Below are 21,109 nucleotides of genomic sequence, written 5' to 3'. Positions count from 1 at the left end.
AGCATCAGGGAACCAATTGGAAGTATCTGGAGAAGGACAAAAGGAGAGATTTTTCAGGTGAAAATTCACTGGGGGTGTGTGGGGGGGTAGGTTGAGGTGCTATTTCATCTGAATATGAAAAAATTATTAATTATAGTTTAATTGATTTTAATTAATACTTTAATTACTATAATCAACTATTGGCTATCATATTGTTACATGATGAATGATAAAACAATTATTCTATTATTAATTAACTATTGATGTTATAGCTAATATCTAATTGCTGATATGATAATTTATATTAATTATAAAACTTACTTAGGGGGATGAATCAGGTGACTACATAGGAGCCTATATTTTCTGGACTCCACACATAGTTCCTATTGGTGTCTCATCAAAAGCAATGACATCCATGTTAATGGAACATCAGTGAGAGTTCTGAAAGCAGCAAGGAGGAGTAGTAACATAGAATTAGTCCAAGGTCAGGAGAGCCCTTCCCATCACTTCCAGCTGCCTCCCTAACCTTCTTCCCTAAAAGGAAGGAATTTGATCTTAGTAGTTCCAAACCATACTGCTCCAAACAACACAAACACTCTTCAATTTCAAAGAATCACGGATTTGGGGAATTGGAAGGGACCTGCATCAGCCATTTAGTTCGACCCATACATGAAATGAATCCCCACTACAATGAACCCAGAAAAGTGGCCATCCAACCACTAAGAACCCAGCCTCTCAAGGCAGCCCTTTCCTATTTGAGGCAGGAAGTCTTTCCTGGCATCAATCCTGAATCGACATCTCTGTCACTTTCACCTCCAGGGAGATAATCTTCTAGAGCCATAGAAAGACTATGTGATACAAAGAATGCTGTAGGAAAATAAGATTAGATTTCAAATTTCCTGGGTGACCTTTCAAAAGTCTCTTAACCTCTCTGGGCTTCAGCTGCAAAATGAGGGGGTTGAATTAGGTGGTCTCCAAGGTACCTTCTAAATTTATAATCTATAAAATTATGATCTATGATCTATGAGATATGACTAAAACATTAATGTTCGTTTGTGCTCTTCCCAATTGGAGGATGATTCTGTAGACTAGGTTTGGAGAGAAATGTCGCTTTTCCACCACTAGAGGGATACGTGTCCATCACCAGCAGACGCAGAATTTGTGAATGGCAAGGCATATCATACCAAGGCAAGGGAACAGAATTCCAGGCTTTTGGAACTGGTTTCACACTCAGAGGCTGGTATTTATTTAGCTTATTCTTAACATTCTCTAGGGAAGGAACATGCTGCCTTGCGGTGTTACTCCAGATTAAGCAGTCCCCTGAGTGTTTGAGTCGTGGAGCTTAGAAAAGGGTCCTCTCACAAGAACAGATGTTTTCTCCTCCACCCTCCACCCTCCACCTCCCGCTCATCCACCAGTTCCCTCACACTTGAGCAGAGTTCTCCTGATTGGTGGGAGTTCCCCTTATGCTGCTGGCCTCAGATCCGCCACGCTGCATTCTACCTAAGCATCTCAGAGTCTTTCCATCTCTAAGATGCTGTAAATTTGAATTTAAATTTCTGGTTTTCTCAATGGCCTCTTTCAATGTCCTTAAGATAGTGGCTCAGTGAATAGACCTCCAGTCTGGAGTCAGGAAAACTCATCTTGCTGAGTTCAAATCTGGCCTCAGACACTTACTAGCTGTGTGACTCTGGGCAAGTCACTTCACTCTGTTTGTCTCAGTTTCCTCATCTGTAAAATGAGCTAGAGAAGGAAATTTCAAACTATTCCAGTATCTTTGCCAAGAAAACCCCAATGGAGTCATGAAGAGTCAGACATAACTGAAAAATGACTGAACAACAAGATGGTTCCATTCTTAAGCTGTTTCTATATCCAAGAAGACATATGTCTCCTCCCCACCCATAGTCTACAAACTAAGGCAAGAAAGTAGGACAATATGCTTCACCAAAAAAAATAAAAAAATTATCCGAAATGGGTTAAAGTAAAGCAGAATGGGTCAATGGAACACTGAATGTGGATTTAAAGGATCTGAGTTCAAATCCTGTCTTCTACTTATTAACTGTGTGATCTTGGGCAAACCAAGGTCATCTATAAAATGAGAAGGTTGGACTAGATGATCTCTATAGAATCTTCCAACTCTAAATCCTATGAGGAAAAGGAGAATGGGGTTAATCCTTAGTTTCCCCAAATTCCAATTAACTAGCCATTGCTTGAGCATCTCAGTCATTGAAGATTTTGCTGAATATGGAAGGTGATGATCCATTGGTTCTTCCTTCATCTCTTCATGTGATTTAGGTGACAGAAAGAGGTCTGGATCAGAATGATCTAGTTTAAAAATATGGATGGCCATCAGTTGACTCAGAGGCAATGTGGTGAGTAGAAAGAGGACCAAACATGGTGTCAGGAAGACCAGAATTTGAGTCTTGCCTTTCTAGTTGTCTAACCCTGGGCAAGTCACCTAAGCTCTTTGGGACTCAGTTTCTTCATTTGTAAAATGGGGGGGGGGGTTGCTGGACTCAATAACCTCGAATGTCCCTTCTAGCTCTAAATCTATAATCCTGTGAGTACAGAATTATCCAAATGACTCTGAGATATCTATGAGACAATGTAGTGGACAGATCATTAATTTAAAGCTGTGTCCAGTGCTAATGTCATGAAAATGAAAGAACATCTCCAAGAAGGGGGTGTATAAGTCTTCAGGAATGTCAGGATACAGGATCCTCCCTGCAGCAAAGAGATCTTACTGATGGAGACTGAGGGTGGAGAAGGTGGATGAATTGGCAACAGGAAGAAATACCTGCCCAAGATCACTTTGGAAGGGAGGAGCAGAGAAAAGGAGAAAAAAATATATATCCTAAATTTCTAAATATAGGGTCAGACTGAAGCGTTGATGATGGGGCAGGGCCATTTCCAGCACCTGACTCCTCAGTCATGCCAGCTCTCAGACATGAATTATCTATGGGTGTGAGGCTTTGGGTTGCACCATTCCCATTCTTTTGGTCTGAGGAAGGAATGACTGTAGAATACATTATGTGCGTACCAATGACAATTTATCCACTCTATATCAAGAGCCAACAAGCTCTTGGTCATAGGAGCTAGAATCTGAGAAATCCAGACCCACCATGATGACACTCACCCCAGCCTTGGGAGGCTGGAAGGGACCGAGTTTAACCTGTTTAGGAAAGTGTAGGATGTCACAGTTGAAGGGGGTCTCAGAGGTTTGACCTACAGGGCTCACCCAAAAGACACAGAGGCTGTTGTGGTCTTGCGTGTTCAGTCATTTCAGTCTTGTCTGACTCTTTGTGACCCTATTTAGAGTTTTCTTGGCAAAGATACTGGAGTGATTTGCCCTTTCCTTTTCTTGCTCATTTTACAGATGAAAAAACTGAGGCAAACAGGGTGAAGAAGTGACTTGCTCAGGGTCACACAGCTAGTAAGTGTCTGAGCCCAGATGGAGTTCAAGATGAGTCATCCTGACTCCAGGCCTGGCACTTTACGCACTGTGGCGCCACCTAGTCTATGGGCTAGTGCAGAGGTTCCCAAACTTATTTGGCCTACTACTCCCCTATCAAGAAAAAAAAAATTTGCTAAGCACTCCCCTGGAAATCTACTTTCTTTAACCCTTGAATGTTTTTTTTTTTAATTTGCATCATTTCAAAAATATATAAAATATTTTAAATGACATCTTAAATTTAATATTTATTGTATATTTGTAGTTTTTTCCCTGAATTGAAATTTTGATGATGCAATATTGCTTCATGTAACTGTATAGTATCATATTGTAAACAAATCATTACATCTACATATTCCTGCTGGTGCATGCTGGACTTCCTGACAATGCATGACATGCTTGCCTGCCAACACTTGCTTGTTAAGACTTGTTGGCCAACTTGACCACTGATTGGTTATAACTTGCATTTTGTATGTTTATTTGGAAAATAATGTAATCACTACGACTTTAACTCTGTCACACAACAGATGAAACATGTACAAATGGCTTTTCAAAATGTTTTTGTCTTCTCTTCTTTGCTTATGTTTCCACCACCCCTTTATTTTTATTCAACACCCCCCAACTGCACCTGAGGTTGCACCCTGGATTGTACCAGCACCCCCCACAGGGCAGTATCACCCACTTTGGGAACCTCTGTAAGTTCTTAAATTTTTTGTCTCAGGACTTCTTTACACTCTTAAAAATTATTGAGCATCCCTCCCCACCCAAAGAACTTTTGTTCATGTGGATTGTATCTATAGATATAGATATTTACCATATAAAATTAAAACATCTTAGTATTATTATGAAAATAGTTTGGCCCTCATGGACTCTTAGGGGTCCCCAGACCAAGCTTTAAGAACCTCGGATTTAGCAGAAAAAATGATGGATTTGGAGTCAGAGAATCTGGCTTCAAATCTATTTTATACCACTTACTGCCTAAGTGACCCTAAGTGAGTTGTCTAAGCCTTCTGGGCCTCAGTATCCTCAACTATAAAATGAGAGGGTTGGATATCTCTCAGATCCTTCTAGTTCTAAATATATGGTCCTTGATAAGACATCATTCTTGTCCTGCCTTCTGTGTAAAGACCTTCAGTAACAGGGAGCTTTCCATCTCCCAAGACAGTCCTGGCTTACTTTGGGATAGCTCTGTTAGAAAGTTTCCCTTAGGGGCAGCTAGGTGGCACAGTGAATAGAGTGCTGGGCCTGGAGTCAGGAGGACCTGAGTTCAAATGTGACACTTGCTAGCTGTGTGACCCTGGGCAAGTCACTTAACCCTGATTGCCTCTGCAAAGAAAAAGAAAATTGTTCCTTACAAGGAATCACAATGAATTTCTCAGCACTTCCCACTCATTTCTTCCAGTTCTGCCCTCTTGGGCCAAGTATAACAAATCTTACATGACTGCATGTAATAGTTTATACATGATTGCACATGTATAACCTGTATCAGATTGCTTATTATCTGGGGAGATGGGGTGGAGAATAGAATTTGGAACTCAACACTTTTTTAAAAATGAACGTTAAAAATTGTTTTTACATGTAATTGGGGAAAAATAAGATGTTATTAAAAATGAATTGATGAGTGAATACTTAAAGATACCTATCCTGTCACCTTTAAATTTCCTCTTCTTCAGGCTAAACATCCCCATTTCCCCATTTCCTAACACCAAGCCTCCTGTGGCATGCTCTCCTGGTCCCTGACCACCTTGGCTGTCATCCTCAGAGCACATCAGCTTGCCAATGTTCTTCCTCAAACATAGCACCCAGAAATGAACCCGATGCTCCAGATATGTTCTGACTGGGGCATAGTACAGCAGAACTGCCACTACCTTCATTCTGTATGTTATTTATTGTTGTTGTTTAGTTGTTTTCAGTCATGTCTGACTCTCTGTGGCCCCATTTGAGATTTTCTTGGTAAAGATATTGGAGTGGTTTGCTATTTCCTTCTCTAGCTCATTTTACAGATGAGGAAACTGAGGCAAACAGGGTTAGTGACTTACCTAGGGTCACACAGCTAGTGTCTGAGACTGCATTTGAACTTAGGTCTTCCTGACTCCAGGCCCAGTTTTAAACACACAATGAACTAGCTGTCCCTTTCTGTATGCTATACCTGGCACTTAATAAAGGCTTATTGAATCACTGATTGATAGACAGTCCCAGATGAGTGACTTGCCCAAGACCACATAAGGAGCAATCAAATAATGAACATTTTTAGGTGCCTATTATATGTCAGGCACTACCCTGTTTGCCTCAGTTTCCTCATCTGTAAAATGGCTCCAGTATCCTTGCCAAGAAAATCCCACATGGGGTCACAAAGAGTGAGGACATGACTGAAAAAGACTGAATAAACTGCTAAGTGCTGAAGACACAAAAACAAGCAAAAGATAGTCCCTACCTTCAAAGAGTTTACAATCTAATAGAGGAGAGGTTTGGGGGGAGAGATAATGAGTTATGTTTTGTACATGCTGAGTTTAAGATGTCTATTGGATGTCAGTTGAGTTTGAAAGTCAGTGGAAGATGTGAGATTGGGGGTCAGCAGAGGGATTGGTGCAGGAGAGGCAAATTTGAGAATCACCAGCGCAGAATAAGAGGAAGGATTTGGACCCAGGTCCACCAACTTCAGAGTTAGTGTTCTTTTTTGGGTTCATCATAGTGCTGTCAGTTCACAAGAATGTTTTGTTAACTAAAATACTGCAATTTCATTCATCACAGTGAAACATGAATTTAAATGTCCTTCAGTTTTTGGAGATGAGTTTTTTTTTGTTCAACTTCTCCATGTAACTGTTTTTCAAAGACCCCTTGGAGTAATGGACCCCCGACCACTGGAGGTGCTTAAGCAGAAGCTAGATGGCCAATGGAAAGAGGTCTCTAGGGGGCCCAGCTATTAGAGTGTTGGACCTGGAATCAGGGAGAGCTGAGTTCAAATCCATCCTTAGACACTTAATAACTCTGTGACCCAGGACAAGTAATTTCTAATCCACCTCAGTTTCCTTGTCTGTAAAATGGGAATAATAATTGCACCTACCTCCCAAGGTTGTTGTGAGGATAAAATGAAATAATATTGGAAAGCACCTAAAGCAATATGTAAATGCTACCTGTTATTACTGTTACTATTATGTCTTCTCTTCTCAGAGTACTCACTTAGCCTCTTCAAGTATAAAACTGTGTCCTGATATCCTCGGTAGTAGTATTCATGCAGGGCCTGTGGAGAAAAACACCATGAAAAGCTATTGTTTCTCTCACTGCTTAAATGCTGGTGGGGGCTATGACTGGGGCTTGCTTCCCCCCCCCCTTCAGAACTATGAAAGGGTTAAAATTTTATCCTCAACTAGATCAGCAGAAATAAGCTCCTTGAGGGCAAGAAGTACTTCATTTGTGCCAAACACAGCACCTGACATACAGCGGGTGCTTAATAAATGCTCATTGGATTCCATTGAGCCATTATAACCTTTTTTCTTCCGGGATTGACATTCTACCACACTCTCCATTAATGATATTCTAAGTCCCTTCTCCTCTCTTCTCAAACCTCCTACACCACCATCTTCTCCCCCACCCCCAAGCCAAGGATCTCACCTCCAACTTTACAAGAAAATAAAGGACATCTACTGTGTACTTCCTATTCCACGTCTCCAAACTCCTGTCATCATCATCCCCCATTCTCTTCTTCTTTGCTCTAGTCTCTGAAGGAATAATCTTCCTCCTAGCTAAGGTTAACCCTTCAGCATGGCACTCTTGATTGGAATCCTCCCTCCCATCTATCCCAGGAGCCTGTCCCTCAATTATTCCCTCTCTTTCTCTCATCTTTAATTTCTCCTTATCCATTGGCTCCTTCTTCACTGCAAGCTCTATCTTGGGTCCTCCTCTCTTCTCTCTCAACACCTTTTACCTTGGTGAGCTCATCAGTCTACATGGGTTCAGTTGTCATCTCTCTGCAGATGTCTCTCAAATTTCTCTACATCCAATCCTAATCTCTCTCATGAAATTCAGTCCCATATGACCAAAGACTAGCTGGACCTTGACATCTGATGTCCCGTAGGCATGTCAAACTCAAGATGTCTAAAATGGAATTAATATGGAAATAATTTTGCAGTTAAGTGGCACAGTGGATAGAACTCTGGGCCTGGAGTTAGGAAGACCTGAGTTCAAATACAGCTTTAGAAACCTACTGTGTGACCTTGGGCAAGTTATTTAACCTCTGTTTGCCTCAGTTTCTGCAATTGTAAAGTAGGGATGCTAATAGCACCTACCTCCCAGGGTTGTTGTGAGGATCAAATAATCAAATAATCCAATATTAGCACAGTACCTGCCACATTTTTGTTGTTCAGTCATGTCTGACTCTTTGTGACTCCATTTGGGGTTTTCTTGGCAGAGACACTGGAGTGGTTTGCCATTTCTTTCTCCAGTTCATTTTACAGATGAGGAAACTGAGGCAAACAGGGTCAAGTGACTTGCTCAGGGTCATGCAGCTAGTAAGCATCTGAGGCCAGATTTGGACTCAGCTCTTCCTGATTTCAGGCCCAGCACTCTATCCACTGCACCACCTAGCTGCCCCTGGTATACAGCAGGTGCTTAATAAATGCTTGTTTCCTTCTTTCCTTCCTTTCCTGAAAATCTATCCCCCTTCTAAGTGTCCCTGTTTCTTCTGAGGATACCACTATTGTGCCAACCTCGAAGTTATCCTTGACTTTTTCCTTGTTCTTACCCCATTATCCAATCAGTTGCCATTTCTTGGTCAATCTACCTGTCTATCATCTTTTATGTCTGTCTTCTTATGTCTACTCTGTCTCTTCTCTGGTTTGGACTCCATCTTTCATTTAAACCACTGCAATAGTCAGACTGCTATACCTGCTTCCCATCTCTCCTTTCTCCAATCCATCCTCCATACAGCTACCTAACTCATATTGCTAAAAACAATCTGGCCATATCACTCAGCTACTCAAAAATCTTCAACAGCCTCTAGAACAAAGAGCAAACTTCTCTTCTTGGCGTGCTTGGCATGCTTGGCATGCTTGGCATGAAATGGTTCCCACCTACCTTTACAGTCTTGTTATTCACCTCTACATACTGATCATTCTAGTCAAACAGGCCTGCTCTCTGTTCCCTATACATGGCATCCTGTCTCCTATCACCAGGCCTTTGCACAGTCTATCCTCCCTGCCTAGAACACACTCTCTTCTCACCTCTGCCTCAAAGAATCCCTAGCTTTCTTCCAGGTGTAGCTCAGGTTCCATAGCTTACAGACCTTTCCTGATCCTCCTAGATTTTAATGGTCTTTCCCTCTTGCAATTACTTCACAAAAAAAAAAGAAAGAAAGAAAGAAAAGAAAAGAAGAAAAAAATTTGAAAAGAAAAAAAGAAAAAAATTTTAAAATTTAAAAAAAGATTACTTCACATAGATTTTGTACTTGTTTATTGTTTCCCTCAATATAATGTAAGCTTTCTGAGGGCAGGAACCATTTCATTTTTGTCTTTGTATCCTTCAGTGCCTAACATGGTACTGGCACATAGTAAGCACTTAATGAATGTTTGTTGCACTAACTTGCCTACTCTGCTCATGTGTAAGTCCGGCCCTGTGCACAGTCTCCCTACAAAGTGTTTTCTAGACCTGGGGCTTGTAAATTTTATAGGATCCTGCTAGAATTCATGAAGAAAGAAATAAACATGAGACTATTTAGTCATTATTTGCATGACAACTTCAGCAAACCCTCAAATTCCCCAATTTCCACATTTGTTTCATAGGTCACAAAATTTGCTGCTGAAAAGGACCTTAGAGATTATCTAGTTTTCATTTTACATGAGAGCAAACTGAAGTCAGGGGAAGTTAAGTCACTTACCCAAAGGTGCACTGGTAGCAAGGAGCACAGCTAGATTCCAATTTAAGTCTTTTGACCACAAGTCCAATGCTCCCAACTCCAGAGAGTCATTGTGGTAGAAAGCACACTGGATGGCTCTGGGTTCAAATCCCTTGCCTTACTATATTGGAAAGGTCACTTGTACTCTTGGGCCCTCAGTTTACTCATCTCTAAAATGGGAGAAGGGTAGACTAGATGAGGTCCCTTTTAAATCTCTTTCTATGATCCTGAGCAGCCCTCTTTCCTCTTCAAAAGGTGACTACAGAACCTCTTACCGCTTACCATTAGGTCTGGAGGAAAGAGCGCATGGGTCATCCGGGTAATATTCTCCAAGGAGAACTGGAAGGTACAGTTGAATAACTGGAAGTCATGGAAGATAGCTGGGCAGTCCCTGGGGCAAATGTCTTGCTGGCCACTGAAAGCTGAGATGGTAATTGAGTCTGTCCAGTAGGAGCATGGCTGCATTCCAGTGAAACCTCCATCAATATACCTCTGTTTTTGGAAGTAGGAAGAAGAAGGAAACAAGAATGTTTGGGGGGTGGTTGGGGTTATTGACTTTTTTTTTTTTTTTTTGGTTATTGATAATGCAAAGGAGAGCCTTTGGAAATATACCGGTGTTAACATGACATTTCATTCAAGGATATTAGAATTCTAGAATGCTAAAGTTACATGAGGCCTTAGGGACCATCTACACCAAAGTTTCTACCTAGCACTGGTTTCTGATCCTCAAAACTATCCCTGCCAAAGGTCCTTAATTCTTTGAACCTATAACTTAAAAAACTGACTCTTCCTTCTCTTCCTTTGTCCTACCTACATCCTGCTCCTTCCTTCCACTTCTGGGTCCCTCCCTCTCATTAGCCTCCCTGTTTGGCAATTAGGTAGAGTACATCATGATCTAGCTCCAACTTTCTTTCCAGGCTGATTACACATTAATCCTATGCACTCACTCAACCTTCCAGCCAAAAATGGCCTCTGTTTCCCATACATGACACATATCACCTCTCCCCTATTCCTAATAGGCCCTTCCTCCTCACTCTCTGCTTTTTGAAATCCCTAGCTTCTTTCCAAGTTCAACTCAAGTATTGTCTCTCGTCTTCCTGCAAGGGGCCTTTCATCAGTTGTTAGTACCACTCCCCAAAATCACTTTGAATTTATTTTGTATATGTCCTGGATTTACTTCTCTAGGAACATACTCTATCCTCCCTGGAGAATGTAGATTCTTTGTTTCAATTTTGCATATACATTATCTATTTTGTATCCATTAGAATATAGTAGATATTATTAAGCATTTACTTAAGTCTATTAATTTAATTAAATGATTAATGCAGGTGCTGAGAACATCCCAAGAGAATTTTTCATTGTCATAGATTTAATGTTGAAAGGGATCTTAAGGGTCATCTAGTCTAGCTCCCTCATTTTACAAATGAGTAAATCGAGGCTCAGATGAAGAAGAAGAATTGCCAAGGGTCACTGGGTGAGTTAGTGAGAATCAGGACCAGAATCCAATCACCTGATTCCTAATCCACTGCTCTTTTCACTAGGGCTTAGGTACCAATGGATGACCTCCAGGCCACATATGACCATGGGGTGTTGCCTGCAGAGGGGAAGGTGGGAGACGCTGGAGCCAGCTCTAACTGGCTCCTTGAGTCAATGATTAAAATTTCAGTGTGAGTACTTACACCTCAGAAATTAGTAAATGATACAAATTAAGGCTTAACTTACTATTTTGTTGATCATCTTGACTTGATAAAGTGATGGAGAAAATGTTAATAAGGCAGATTAAAAAATGTGTCAGGTGTGTTTTTTTTTTTTTAAGTGGTTGTTAAACTTTTATCAGCACACTTCTAGGTACAGGGCTGGTACTATAACACACACCCAAATATCTCCCAGAGAATGTGTACATTTTCACAAGGTTACTCCTTTGGCTAAAGCCATTGTCTCCAGAAGGCCTTGTGAAAATGAGAGGGAAAAAGCTGGGAGGGAGAAACCTATGAAATCATTGGCATCTATTAACATCCTGGCTTGAATTATGTTTTATGAGCTGATGAAAGGTACGTGTTGGTGGGTGTTTTAAGTCCAGAGAGAACATTCTCCAATTTGAATAAAGACCTTCTCTAAATAAGGTGGGCCTAAGAGCCACCCTAATTGTTCTCTTCATTGCAAAAGGACTCTTGAACCTTATATCTAAAGAAGACTGAGGCTTTTGTTTTTAGTCGGGGGAATAGGATAGGAGGGGGCAGGAGTGGACCGTGTGGAATCAGGATTCTAGACCCGTCTTAACTCTGTTTTGCCTTCAGACAGCTTGACGTGACTGCAGTGGGCAGTGGGGAGTCTATCTCTTGCTACCCTGAAGGACAGGTGAGAAATTTTCTTTTCCCAGGGGAAGCTTTTCTGCCTCTGGATAGAACAATACCTAGCACCTGCCCAGGGGGTACTGTCGCTGATTTTCCTGGAATATATTGCTTGTTTCCAGAATATTCTGTCCTGCCCCTTATTTGTCTTTCAACTCCATACCCCCCTCAATTTGACCTTTGTCTTCTCCATCCAAAAGTTAAGTCTATAAATTAAGTGACACTCTCTCACCTGGGGAAGAACTTATCAATGGCACCTATTAGCAGGTCAATTGACTGGGACTTCCCTTGGGGCCAAAAGAAATAATAATGCCTTAGCTAAGAAAAATAATAATAATAATAATAATAATAATAATAATAATAATAATAATAATGCAGCATGTCAGGTCGATTCCTCAACACTTAGGAATCCTAAGGCTCTCTCAGCATGGTGTAGTGAACAAAATACTGGACTAAGAGTCAGGAGACCTCTGAACCACCAGAATGACCTTGACAAGTCACTTTATCCCTTGTGGCCTCAGTTTCTTCACTTGTAAAGTAGAGTTCATGTTGTCTGCTCCTCCTGCCTCATAGAAGTATATATAGGAAGATTACATGAGATGGTATGTCAAGCTCTTTAAACCTTAAAGCACTATATTAATGCTAGCTATTATTATTATTGTTGTTGTTATTATTAATAATATTGATATTATTCAGAATTGAATACAATAATATAGTGGCCTCCTCCCCATTTCTCTGCCAAACCAACCTTTACACATATACCAATCCTTTATGCATAGATTTGGTTATTTCACTCCTTAGGCTCTCTATTGCCTCAAAGTTCCTTAGCATGGCATTCAAGGCCCTTCATAATCTAAAGCCACACTGCCTTACCAGACTTATCTCACATTATTCCGCTTTATGCTTCCACCAGAATGAACTATTCAGTGTCTTACACATACCTCACACTTTCTCATCTCTATGACTTTGCTCATTAAGTTTCTTACTCATGAAACATCCTCCTGCCAACCCCAAAGTATAATTAATTAATTAATCCAATCAGTTCTTACCCATTTTTAAAAACCCGACTCAAATGCTTCCTCCTCCATGAATCCCTCCTTGATCTAACCTAGTTTATTATGACCTTTCCCCACTCAGACCTCACATGGTACTGTGTTTGAACCTCTCTTAGGCACTTATCATGTGTTATTTTATATTATGGTTATGTGCAAAGAAAGAAGCACCTACTACGTACCTACTATGTGCCAGGCACTGTGCTAAGCAATTTACAACTATAATCTTATTTGATTCTCACAACAATCCTGGGAAATAGGTGCTATTAATATCTCCATTTTATGGTTGAGGAAACTGAGGCAAGCAGAGGTTAAGTGACTTGCTTAGGGTCACACTGCCAGTAAGTGACTGAGGCTGGATTTGAACTCAGGTCTTCCTGATGCCAGGCCCAACAATCTATCACCTGAGCTATCAGCTGCCACTTTATATCTGTCATACCGCCCTACTAGAAATGTAATGCTTCATAAGTGCAAGGAACTGTATATCTCATGATTTGTAGCTAGAGTGCTGGATTTGGATCCAGGAAGACCTGGGTTCAAATCCAGTCTCTTATGTTTACTATGCTTACTGTGGGTGAGTCCCTTGCCATCTCTTGGTCTTAGCTTGTTTATCTGGAAAATGAGCAGGTTAGACTAAATAATCTCCTACACTTCTTTCTAACTCTAAATCTTCTTATGATGTCCCCCAGAGCCTAGCACAGTGCTCTGAACACAGTAAGTTCTTAATAAATGCTTATTGAAAGCATTGACTTCCCTTCTCCACTACCTCTCCACCTGTGCTAAGGCCTGGGTACTCACCACACCCCGGTAAGTTGGTGGAATGAGGCCGCAGTATACCGGTATGAAGCAGCTGCAGTAGAGTGCCTGTGGAGAGGGCCCAGGGGGCAATGGAAAGATTCATAGTTGGCGTGGCAGGCTGGTGCATATTTCCAATGATGACATGCATTCAAGTAAAATAAAAGACAGTTCTCAGGACTGAAAGAGATCTTAGAGATCATCTAGTCCATCCCTCATATTTTACAGATTAATCAAGAAACGGAGACAGGCAGGTCATAGAGGAAGGGAAAAGGATGACGGATGGATGGCCTGAGTGCTGTACTGATTTCCATGAAAATATGAAAATAACCTGAGGGGCAAAGAATCAGAAATGGAGGGGATGCCCATCCATTGGGGAATGACTGAACAAGTTGTGGCATATGATTGTGATAAAATACTATTGTGCTATAAGAAATAATGAGCAGGATGCTTTCAGAAAAACCTGGAAAGATCTAGATGAACTGATGCAAAGTAACATGAGCAGAACCAGAAGAGCATTGTAACATATGACAGCAATATTGTACTATGAATGACTTAGCTATTCTTAGCAATACAATGATCCAAGACAATACAAAAGACTTAGGATGAAAAATGCCATCCACCTCCAGAGAACTGATGGCATATGGATACAAATTGAAGCCTTCTTTTTTTTTTCAAACTTTTTTTTGGTCTCTACGTGTGTGTTTTGTTTTTTGTTTTTGGCAACATGGCTAATATGGAAATGTCTTGCATGACTATACATGTATAATCTATATTGGGGCAGCTAGGTGATGGAGTGGATAGAGCACAAGTCCTGCAGTCAGGAAGACCTGAGTTCAAATCCGGCCTCAGACACATAATATTTCCTAGCTGTGTGACTATGGGTCACTTAACCCCAATTGCCTCACCAACCCCCCCCTCAAAAAAAAAACATGTAATCTGTGTCAAATTGCTTGTCTTCTGGGGAGGGGGAGAAGGAGAATTTGGAACTCAAAATTTTTAAAAATGAAAAAAATTTTGTTTACATGTAATTGAAAAAAATTAAATTTTTAAAAAAGGAAAATAACCAGAAGAATTCCTCCAATATGTTGGATGGGGCTTCTGTGGGGGATTTAAAGGAAAGGCATGGACAAGAATCACACCAGAGAAGGCGTGTGGGAGCACCCACATCATTGAGAGCATGACTCACTTGAAGTAACTGGAGTAACCAATTATTCTGGGGGAAAAGGGGATGGAAAGGGGGTCAACAGTAATCCAGAGGCTCATCTGCCCCACTTCAACCCTTCCCACCACCACCTGCTGAATTTTCTTTTGATTATGTCACCCACCTGCCCACAAACCTTCCTATAGGATGAAGTTCAAATTCTTCAACCTGGCATATAGGGTCCCCTGAGTTTTCCTCACCGAAGCCAGGTGTTCAGTAAATACTTGTTGATTGGTGCTCAAAAAATACCCTTCATTTTGTTCTATTCTGTTTTATGGTGAAAGGGGAGGAGAACAGGGGAAGGCTCGTGATGGCCATCATCCCCTCATCCCTTCCCCCACGACTCCTGTTCATGGCCTTTTTGTAGTTTTATATGTAGTGTAGATGGTCACTGGATAGTGTAGTCATGCCTATGGAGGCAAGCTGGGTAAGGAGTGAAAGCCATTTTCCTTTCCTTAAAAAAACAAAAACAAACTGTAGTCCCAGTGCTGGATCCACTCATTGAGCCACTCAGCTGCCAGTTAACCTCGCTGAGTTATTATGAGGCTCAAATGAGAATGCGAGTAACTGTAGATGATTGGTACATTTTGTTATCCTTCTGCATATTTGCAATAATTGTTTTACCTCTGCCTAAGTAAGAACTCAGCACAAGGACAATTTTTTGGGGGGGTCCAGGTTCGTGATTTCATTGGTGTAGGGAACGTAACATTATAGAAACTGCCTCTACTTATACAGATGGGCAACTCACCTGCAATATATTCTTGAGAGAGTTGCCTGGGGCACTGAGAAGTAAAAAGACTTAACCAGGGTCACAGAGCCAGTTTCTGAGGCAGGAACTCAACCCAGGTCTTTCTGATACCAAAGCCTGTCCTCTACCCACTACTGCATCCTGTGTCTTACAAAGTGCAGCCTGTGGGAGAGAGAGAGAAGGAGCGTTCTCTTCCCTGGCTGTCTCTTCAGGGGAGCTACGCTGTAGCCAAGGTCAAGAGAAATAGGTGCACCAGAGAGCCCTTGCTAGACTTCAGGGTCTTATGAAAACAGTGAGAAATCTTGTGAAAATCGTCCAGGATTCAGTAATATGGGACGTATGAGAGAATGAATAGGAATTCCTCGTCCCAAAGTGATCAAAGAAAGAGGGAAAGGATATAAATGAACAAAAATAGTTATACCAACTCTTTTTTTTTAGTGACAAAAAACTGGAAATTAAGGAGGTACCTATCAGTTGGGGGAAATGGCTGAATAAATTGGGGTATGTGGATGTCATAGAATACTATTGCACCATAAGTAATGATGAAAGGGATGATGTAAGAGAAACCTGGGGAGATTTCTATAAACTGATGCAGAGCGAAGGGAGCAAAACCTGAGCAATTTATTCAATAACAATGTCTAGACAACAACAACTGTGTAAGACTTAAAGAACTCTGAATGATACAATGGCCAACCATGATGTCAGAGGACTCACGATGAATTACGCACCCAACTTCTGAGAGAGAGTGATAAATTCAAGATAGAAAATGGAACGTACATGTTTGGAGACAGACAATTTCAGAATTTGTTTTACATGACTGCGCATATTTGTTACAGGGGTTTTGTTTTTCTTTTTCTTTTCTTTTTTTCCAAAAGGAGTGGGATGGAGAGAAAATAGCTACTTTTTAATTTAAAATGTAAATTAAATGAACTTTTTAAAAAAGAGGATGGTTTCTCTGGTTCTTTAGCTGACTTTTATTTTTGATATATTTAAAGACTATGTGTATTTGTTTTTCATTTTTTTTTCAATGGGGGGAGTTGGGATGCCGAGAAAATAAATGCTTGTTAAGAGAAAAGAAAAGAAAAGAAAAACCAAGTAGTCAGGAAACCCCCTCTATTTCTTTCCTGGGACAAGTCTGATCAGAATCCACCTTCCAACCTAATCCCAGGGATATAGCACCTTTACCTCAATAAGCTCTTCCTTGGAAGTAAATTCAGACACCACCACGTTCTCCCCATCTGTCACCCGTGTGAGGGCCACATGGAGCCTTCCTGTCGCCAACTTGTAGGAATCCTCAGGCAGGACTCGGTACAGAAACTGCTTCATCATCTGGACCATCTTGCAGGAAGGGGAAAATGGTCCCAGAAAGGATTTCCTGACCTCGGCCACACCAGCATTTAAGACTTTGAGATACTCATCTAAGGTAGAAACAGAGGAAGAGTGATCAACATCAATGTCCCCCAAGATGGAGAGTGTCCTATAGTAATTTTTGGGTCTTCTGAGCCTATGCACTGTGCGGGATTTCTGATGAGTTGTCATTTAGTGCCAAGAAGAGAAGGACAAAGGTGGAGGAGAAAAAAAATTCTAAAGTCCTCTCCGTGGCTTTCAAGGTCAATCAATAAATCAACAAGCAGTTATTAGAAGACCAAGGTGCTCCATGATCTGGCTCCACAACACCTATACAAACCCTGTCTCACCTTCTTCAAGACAACATCTCTTCACTCCTTTTTACTGAATAGTGAGCATCATTTAATGGCTAAAGAACAGCCTAGAAGCCAAGTAGATGTGGGTTCAAATCCCTCCTCTTAAGAAAACTGACTATGTAACCCTGCACAAATCATTTAACCTCTCATTGCTCTAGGAAACCCTCTGAGACTAAAAATTGCAGAGAAGGTGCCAACCTGACTTGGTAGATGGAGTGAATGCCATGAAATCACATATCCAGAATCTGTCCCTTATACAGATCACGCTCATCTCTCCATCTGTCCCTTTGCTCACATCATTCTCTCCACTACCTGCTACCACCGCCTGCTCCTTCCTTCTCCTATCCAAAACCATCTCATCCTTCAAGACCCAATTTAAGTCCCAGCGCCTCCATGAAGCCTTCAGCAATTACTAAGAATCTCTACAGAGAGATCACTCTCCCTCTCTGCTTCCTGACACTATACCACATTGTAGGTCATGTTTATATTCAATTTAGCTTCAATGCTTTATAAACCTTGTTTTGTAAAATTAATATGGCACTACATAAATTGAGGCAGCTAGGCGGCATAGTGGATAAAGTGCTGGGCCCAATGTCAGGAAGCCCTGAGTTCAAATTCAGTCTCAGAAACTTCCCAGCTGTGTGACCTTGGGCAAGTCACTTAACCTCTGTTTGCCTTAATCCACTAGAGAGGGAAATGACAAACCACTCCGGTATCTTTGCCAAGAAAACTCTATAGACAGAAGTCCACAGGATCATGAAGAGTCAGATATGACTTATCAACAACAACTTATAAATTGAGTTATTGTTATTATTGTGGGTTATCTATTATTATGAGTATCCATGTAAAGCTGGTCATGTGTCTAAAGCAGGGGTTCTTAACTTGTTTTTGTGACAAAGACCCCTTTGATAATCTAGTGAAGCCTCGGGGTCCCTTCTCAGAATGTTTTGGTTTGTTTTTTTGAGACAATTGGTGTTAAGTGACTTGCCCAAGGTCGCACAGCTAGTATCTGAGGCTGTATTTGAACTAGATGAATCTTCCTGAATGCAGGTAGGACACTCCATCCATGTGCCCCTAGCTCCCCCCTCCTTTTTTTTTTAACAATATCTAATGTTTACATATCCCTTACTCCATGCCAGGCACTGTGCTAAGTGTTTTACAGATATTGTCTCATCTGATTCTAGTACAAAGGTGCTATTTTATCTCTATTTTACAGATGAGGAAACTGAGGCAAAAAAGGTTAAGTGAGTTATATACAACTAGGAAGTGTCTGAGGCCAGATTTGAACTCAGATCTTCCTGACTCCAGGCCCAGTGCTCTATTCACAACCAGGGATGGTTCTCTTGAGTAGATGAGTGGGAAGAGATAGAAAGAGTACCAAAGAGATAGAAAGAGTACCAAAGTTAGGGTCAAAAGATCTAGTTCAAACCCTGTCTCAGACATGTACTAGCTGTGTGACCCTGGGCAAGTCACTTAACCATGTCTGCCTCAGTTTCCTCCTCTCTAACATGAACTGGAGAAGGAAATAGCAAACCACTCCGGTATCTTTGCCAAGAAAACCCCAAATGGGGTCACGGAGAGTCAGACACAATTGAAATAACTGAAACACAACAACAAAAAGCTGCTTGGGAACTGGTGTGCTGTCAGGCTCACCTCAGAATGGTGCAATCTCTGCTGGTGTGTTATGCCCCTTCTAGACTGTGAGCCCCTTGAGGCCATTTACCCCTCCCCCCAGCAGTTAGTACAATGTTTTGCACATAGTAGATATTTAATAAATCCCTGGGGCAGCTAGGTGGTGCAGCTGATAGAGCACTGGGCCTGGAGTCAGGAAGATCTGAGTTCAAATCCAGCCTCAGACATTTACTAGCTGTGTGACCCTGGGCAAGTCACTTAACCCTGTTTGCCTCAGCTCCTTATCTGTTATATGGGGACACATTGGAGAAGGAAATGGCAAACCACTCCAATATCTCTGCCAAGAAAACCGCATTGATGAATCTATAGGGTCTCAAAGAGTCAGACATGTCTGAACAACTGAACAACAACAATAAATTCTATCTGAATTGATCATAGATACAGAGGTGGAAGGGACTTCAGAGTGCATCTAGTTCAACCTTCTCATTTTACATATGAGGAAACTGAGGCCAAGGAAGGTTAAATGACTTCTCACAGGTCACAAAAGTAATAAGCTCAGAGGCAAGATTTGAACCAGGTCCTCCATCCAGAGCCAGTGAGTACTCTTTCCATTGGACTAGATTGTATCTCACTGAATTGCAATCGAATTAAATTCAGCAGACTTCAAGTTCCAGTTCCTATGACTACTAGCCCAAATTATATAACTTCTCTGAGTCTCAATGTCCTCATCAGTAAAATGGGGATAATAATACGTGCCCTTCCTATTTCATAGGTCTGTTGAGAGGGAAGTATTTTGCAAACCTTTGCTTTAGAAATTACCAAAAATAATGATGATCATTGGAGTAATGAATGGGGCATGGGTGAAGGACATGAGTCTGAGAGTAAGGATACCTGGATTTCCAGCCCCAGCTCCTCTATAAAGTCAAACTGTGATCTCAGACAAGTTATTTCCATTCGCTGGGCCTCAGTTTTCCCAATCTGTAAAATGAGATTTTTGGACAAGTTGATCTTTAAGGTCACCCTGCGGCTCTAACATTCTAGAAATTTCTGAGTCCATGTTACCTGCCCACCTCTTCTCCTCCTTAGGGATAACGTGAGGCTCAAACGAGAGTGAATTTATATTACTGCCTTGTGGAAAAAGTCTTAAGTCATCACACGAGCAGGAGCTAATAATTGCTTTTCAGTCATTTCAGTCGTGTCTGACTCTTTGTGACCCAATGGATAAGTCCATGGGGTTTTCTTGGCAAAGATACTTAAGGGGTTTACCATTTCCTTATCCAGTTCATTTTACAGATGAGAAAACTGAGGCAAACAGGATCTGGTGACTTGCCCAGGGTCACACAGCTGCTAAATGTCTGAGGCCAGATTGGATCTCATGAGGATGAGTCTTCCTGATTCCAAGCCCAGGGCTCTATCTACTTGGTCACCTAACTGCCCCCAACTAACAATTAGGACTCTCCAAAAATGTTTTATGAAATGATGGTGATAATGATAATAGCTCTTACACAGCCCTTAAAGGTTTACGAAACACTCTACAAATATTACGGCACTTAATCCTCACAAAAACCCTGCGATGTAAATACAGTTATTATCCCCATTTTATAGTTGAGGAAACTGATAGAGGTTAAGTGACTAACATACAATCAATAAATGCCTGAGGCTGGATTTGAACTCAGGTCTTCCTGAATCCAGACCCAGCTCTCGATCCACTCATTGGGCCACCCAGCTGCCAGTTAACCTCACTGTGTTATCATGAGACTGAAATGAGAATGTGAGTAAAGTAACTTGTATACTTTAAGCACTGTACAAATGCTAATTATAATAATTCCGACTGTCTTTTACCAAAGTAGTGAACTTCCTGTCATGAGAAGGGTTCAAATAGAGAGTGGATATCCACCTGTCAGTGATGCTATAGAGAAGATTCCAGCATTTGGTGGGGGGGGGTGACACTAGATGTCCTCTCAGATAATTTCTGACTCACTCTTTCTATGGTTCAAAGTTCTTGTGATTCCTATATAAGACATTATAATCTATTAACTCCTATTGTCCTCACAAACTCTCCCATGAAGTGGGGCACTAGTGATTCTAGAGAGAGAAACCAAAAAACAGAGAGGTTGAGTATCTGTCCAATGTCACGCAGCAAGTGAGTAACAGAACCAAGACCAATAATTATTTCTTGCATTTATATAATGCATTATAGTTTTAAAACTGCTTTCATATCCATTATCTCATTTGACCCAGATAGCAAGCCTGTAAGGCAGGCAGAGCAGAAATTGCTCCCAAATTACAGATGGAGAAACATCC

The 21,109-nt window shown here is 41.2% G+C and overlaps 1 protein-coding gene across 2 annotated transcripts in view; it reads right to left on the bottom strand.

The window, feature by feature from the left end:
- The window catches only part of PNPLA1 (patatin like phospholipase domain containing 1), a 68,499-nt gene that overhangs the window by 16,763 nt on the left and 30,627 nt on the right, over positions 1–21,109 (bottom strand). For both annotated transcript variants that reach the window (XR_003570366.1, XM_027876220.1), the window contains exons 2-5: positions 16,656–16,888; positions 13,522–13,587; positions 9,603–9,812; positions 6,611–6,671 (exon numbers count right to left, since the gene is read on the bottom strand). Coding sequence is in view for 1 of the 2 variants with exons in the window: in XM_027876220.1 (XP_027732021.1) it covers positions 6,611–6,671; positions 9,603–9,812; positions 13,522–13,587; positions 16,656–16,888 (570 nt within the window). In the remaining variant the exon portion in view is untranslated. The remainder of the gene's footprint in view (positions 1–6,610; positions 6,672–9,602; positions 9,813–13,521; positions 13,588–16,655; positions 16,889–21,109) is intronic.

The sequence above is a fragment of the Vombatus ursinus genome, unplaced genomic scaffold, assembly GCF_900497805.2.
Source record: "Vombatus ursinus unplaced genomic scaffold, bare-nosed wombat genome assembly UNPS02014811.1, whole genome shotgun sequence".
NCBI classification, from domain to species: domain Eukaryota; kingdom Metazoa; phylum Chordata; class Mammalia; order Diprotodontia; family Vombatidae; genus Vombatus; species Vombatus ursinus.
The sequence above is the reverse complement of the archived record's forward strand: the minus strand, read 5'-3'. Positions and strand labels throughout refer to the sequence as shown.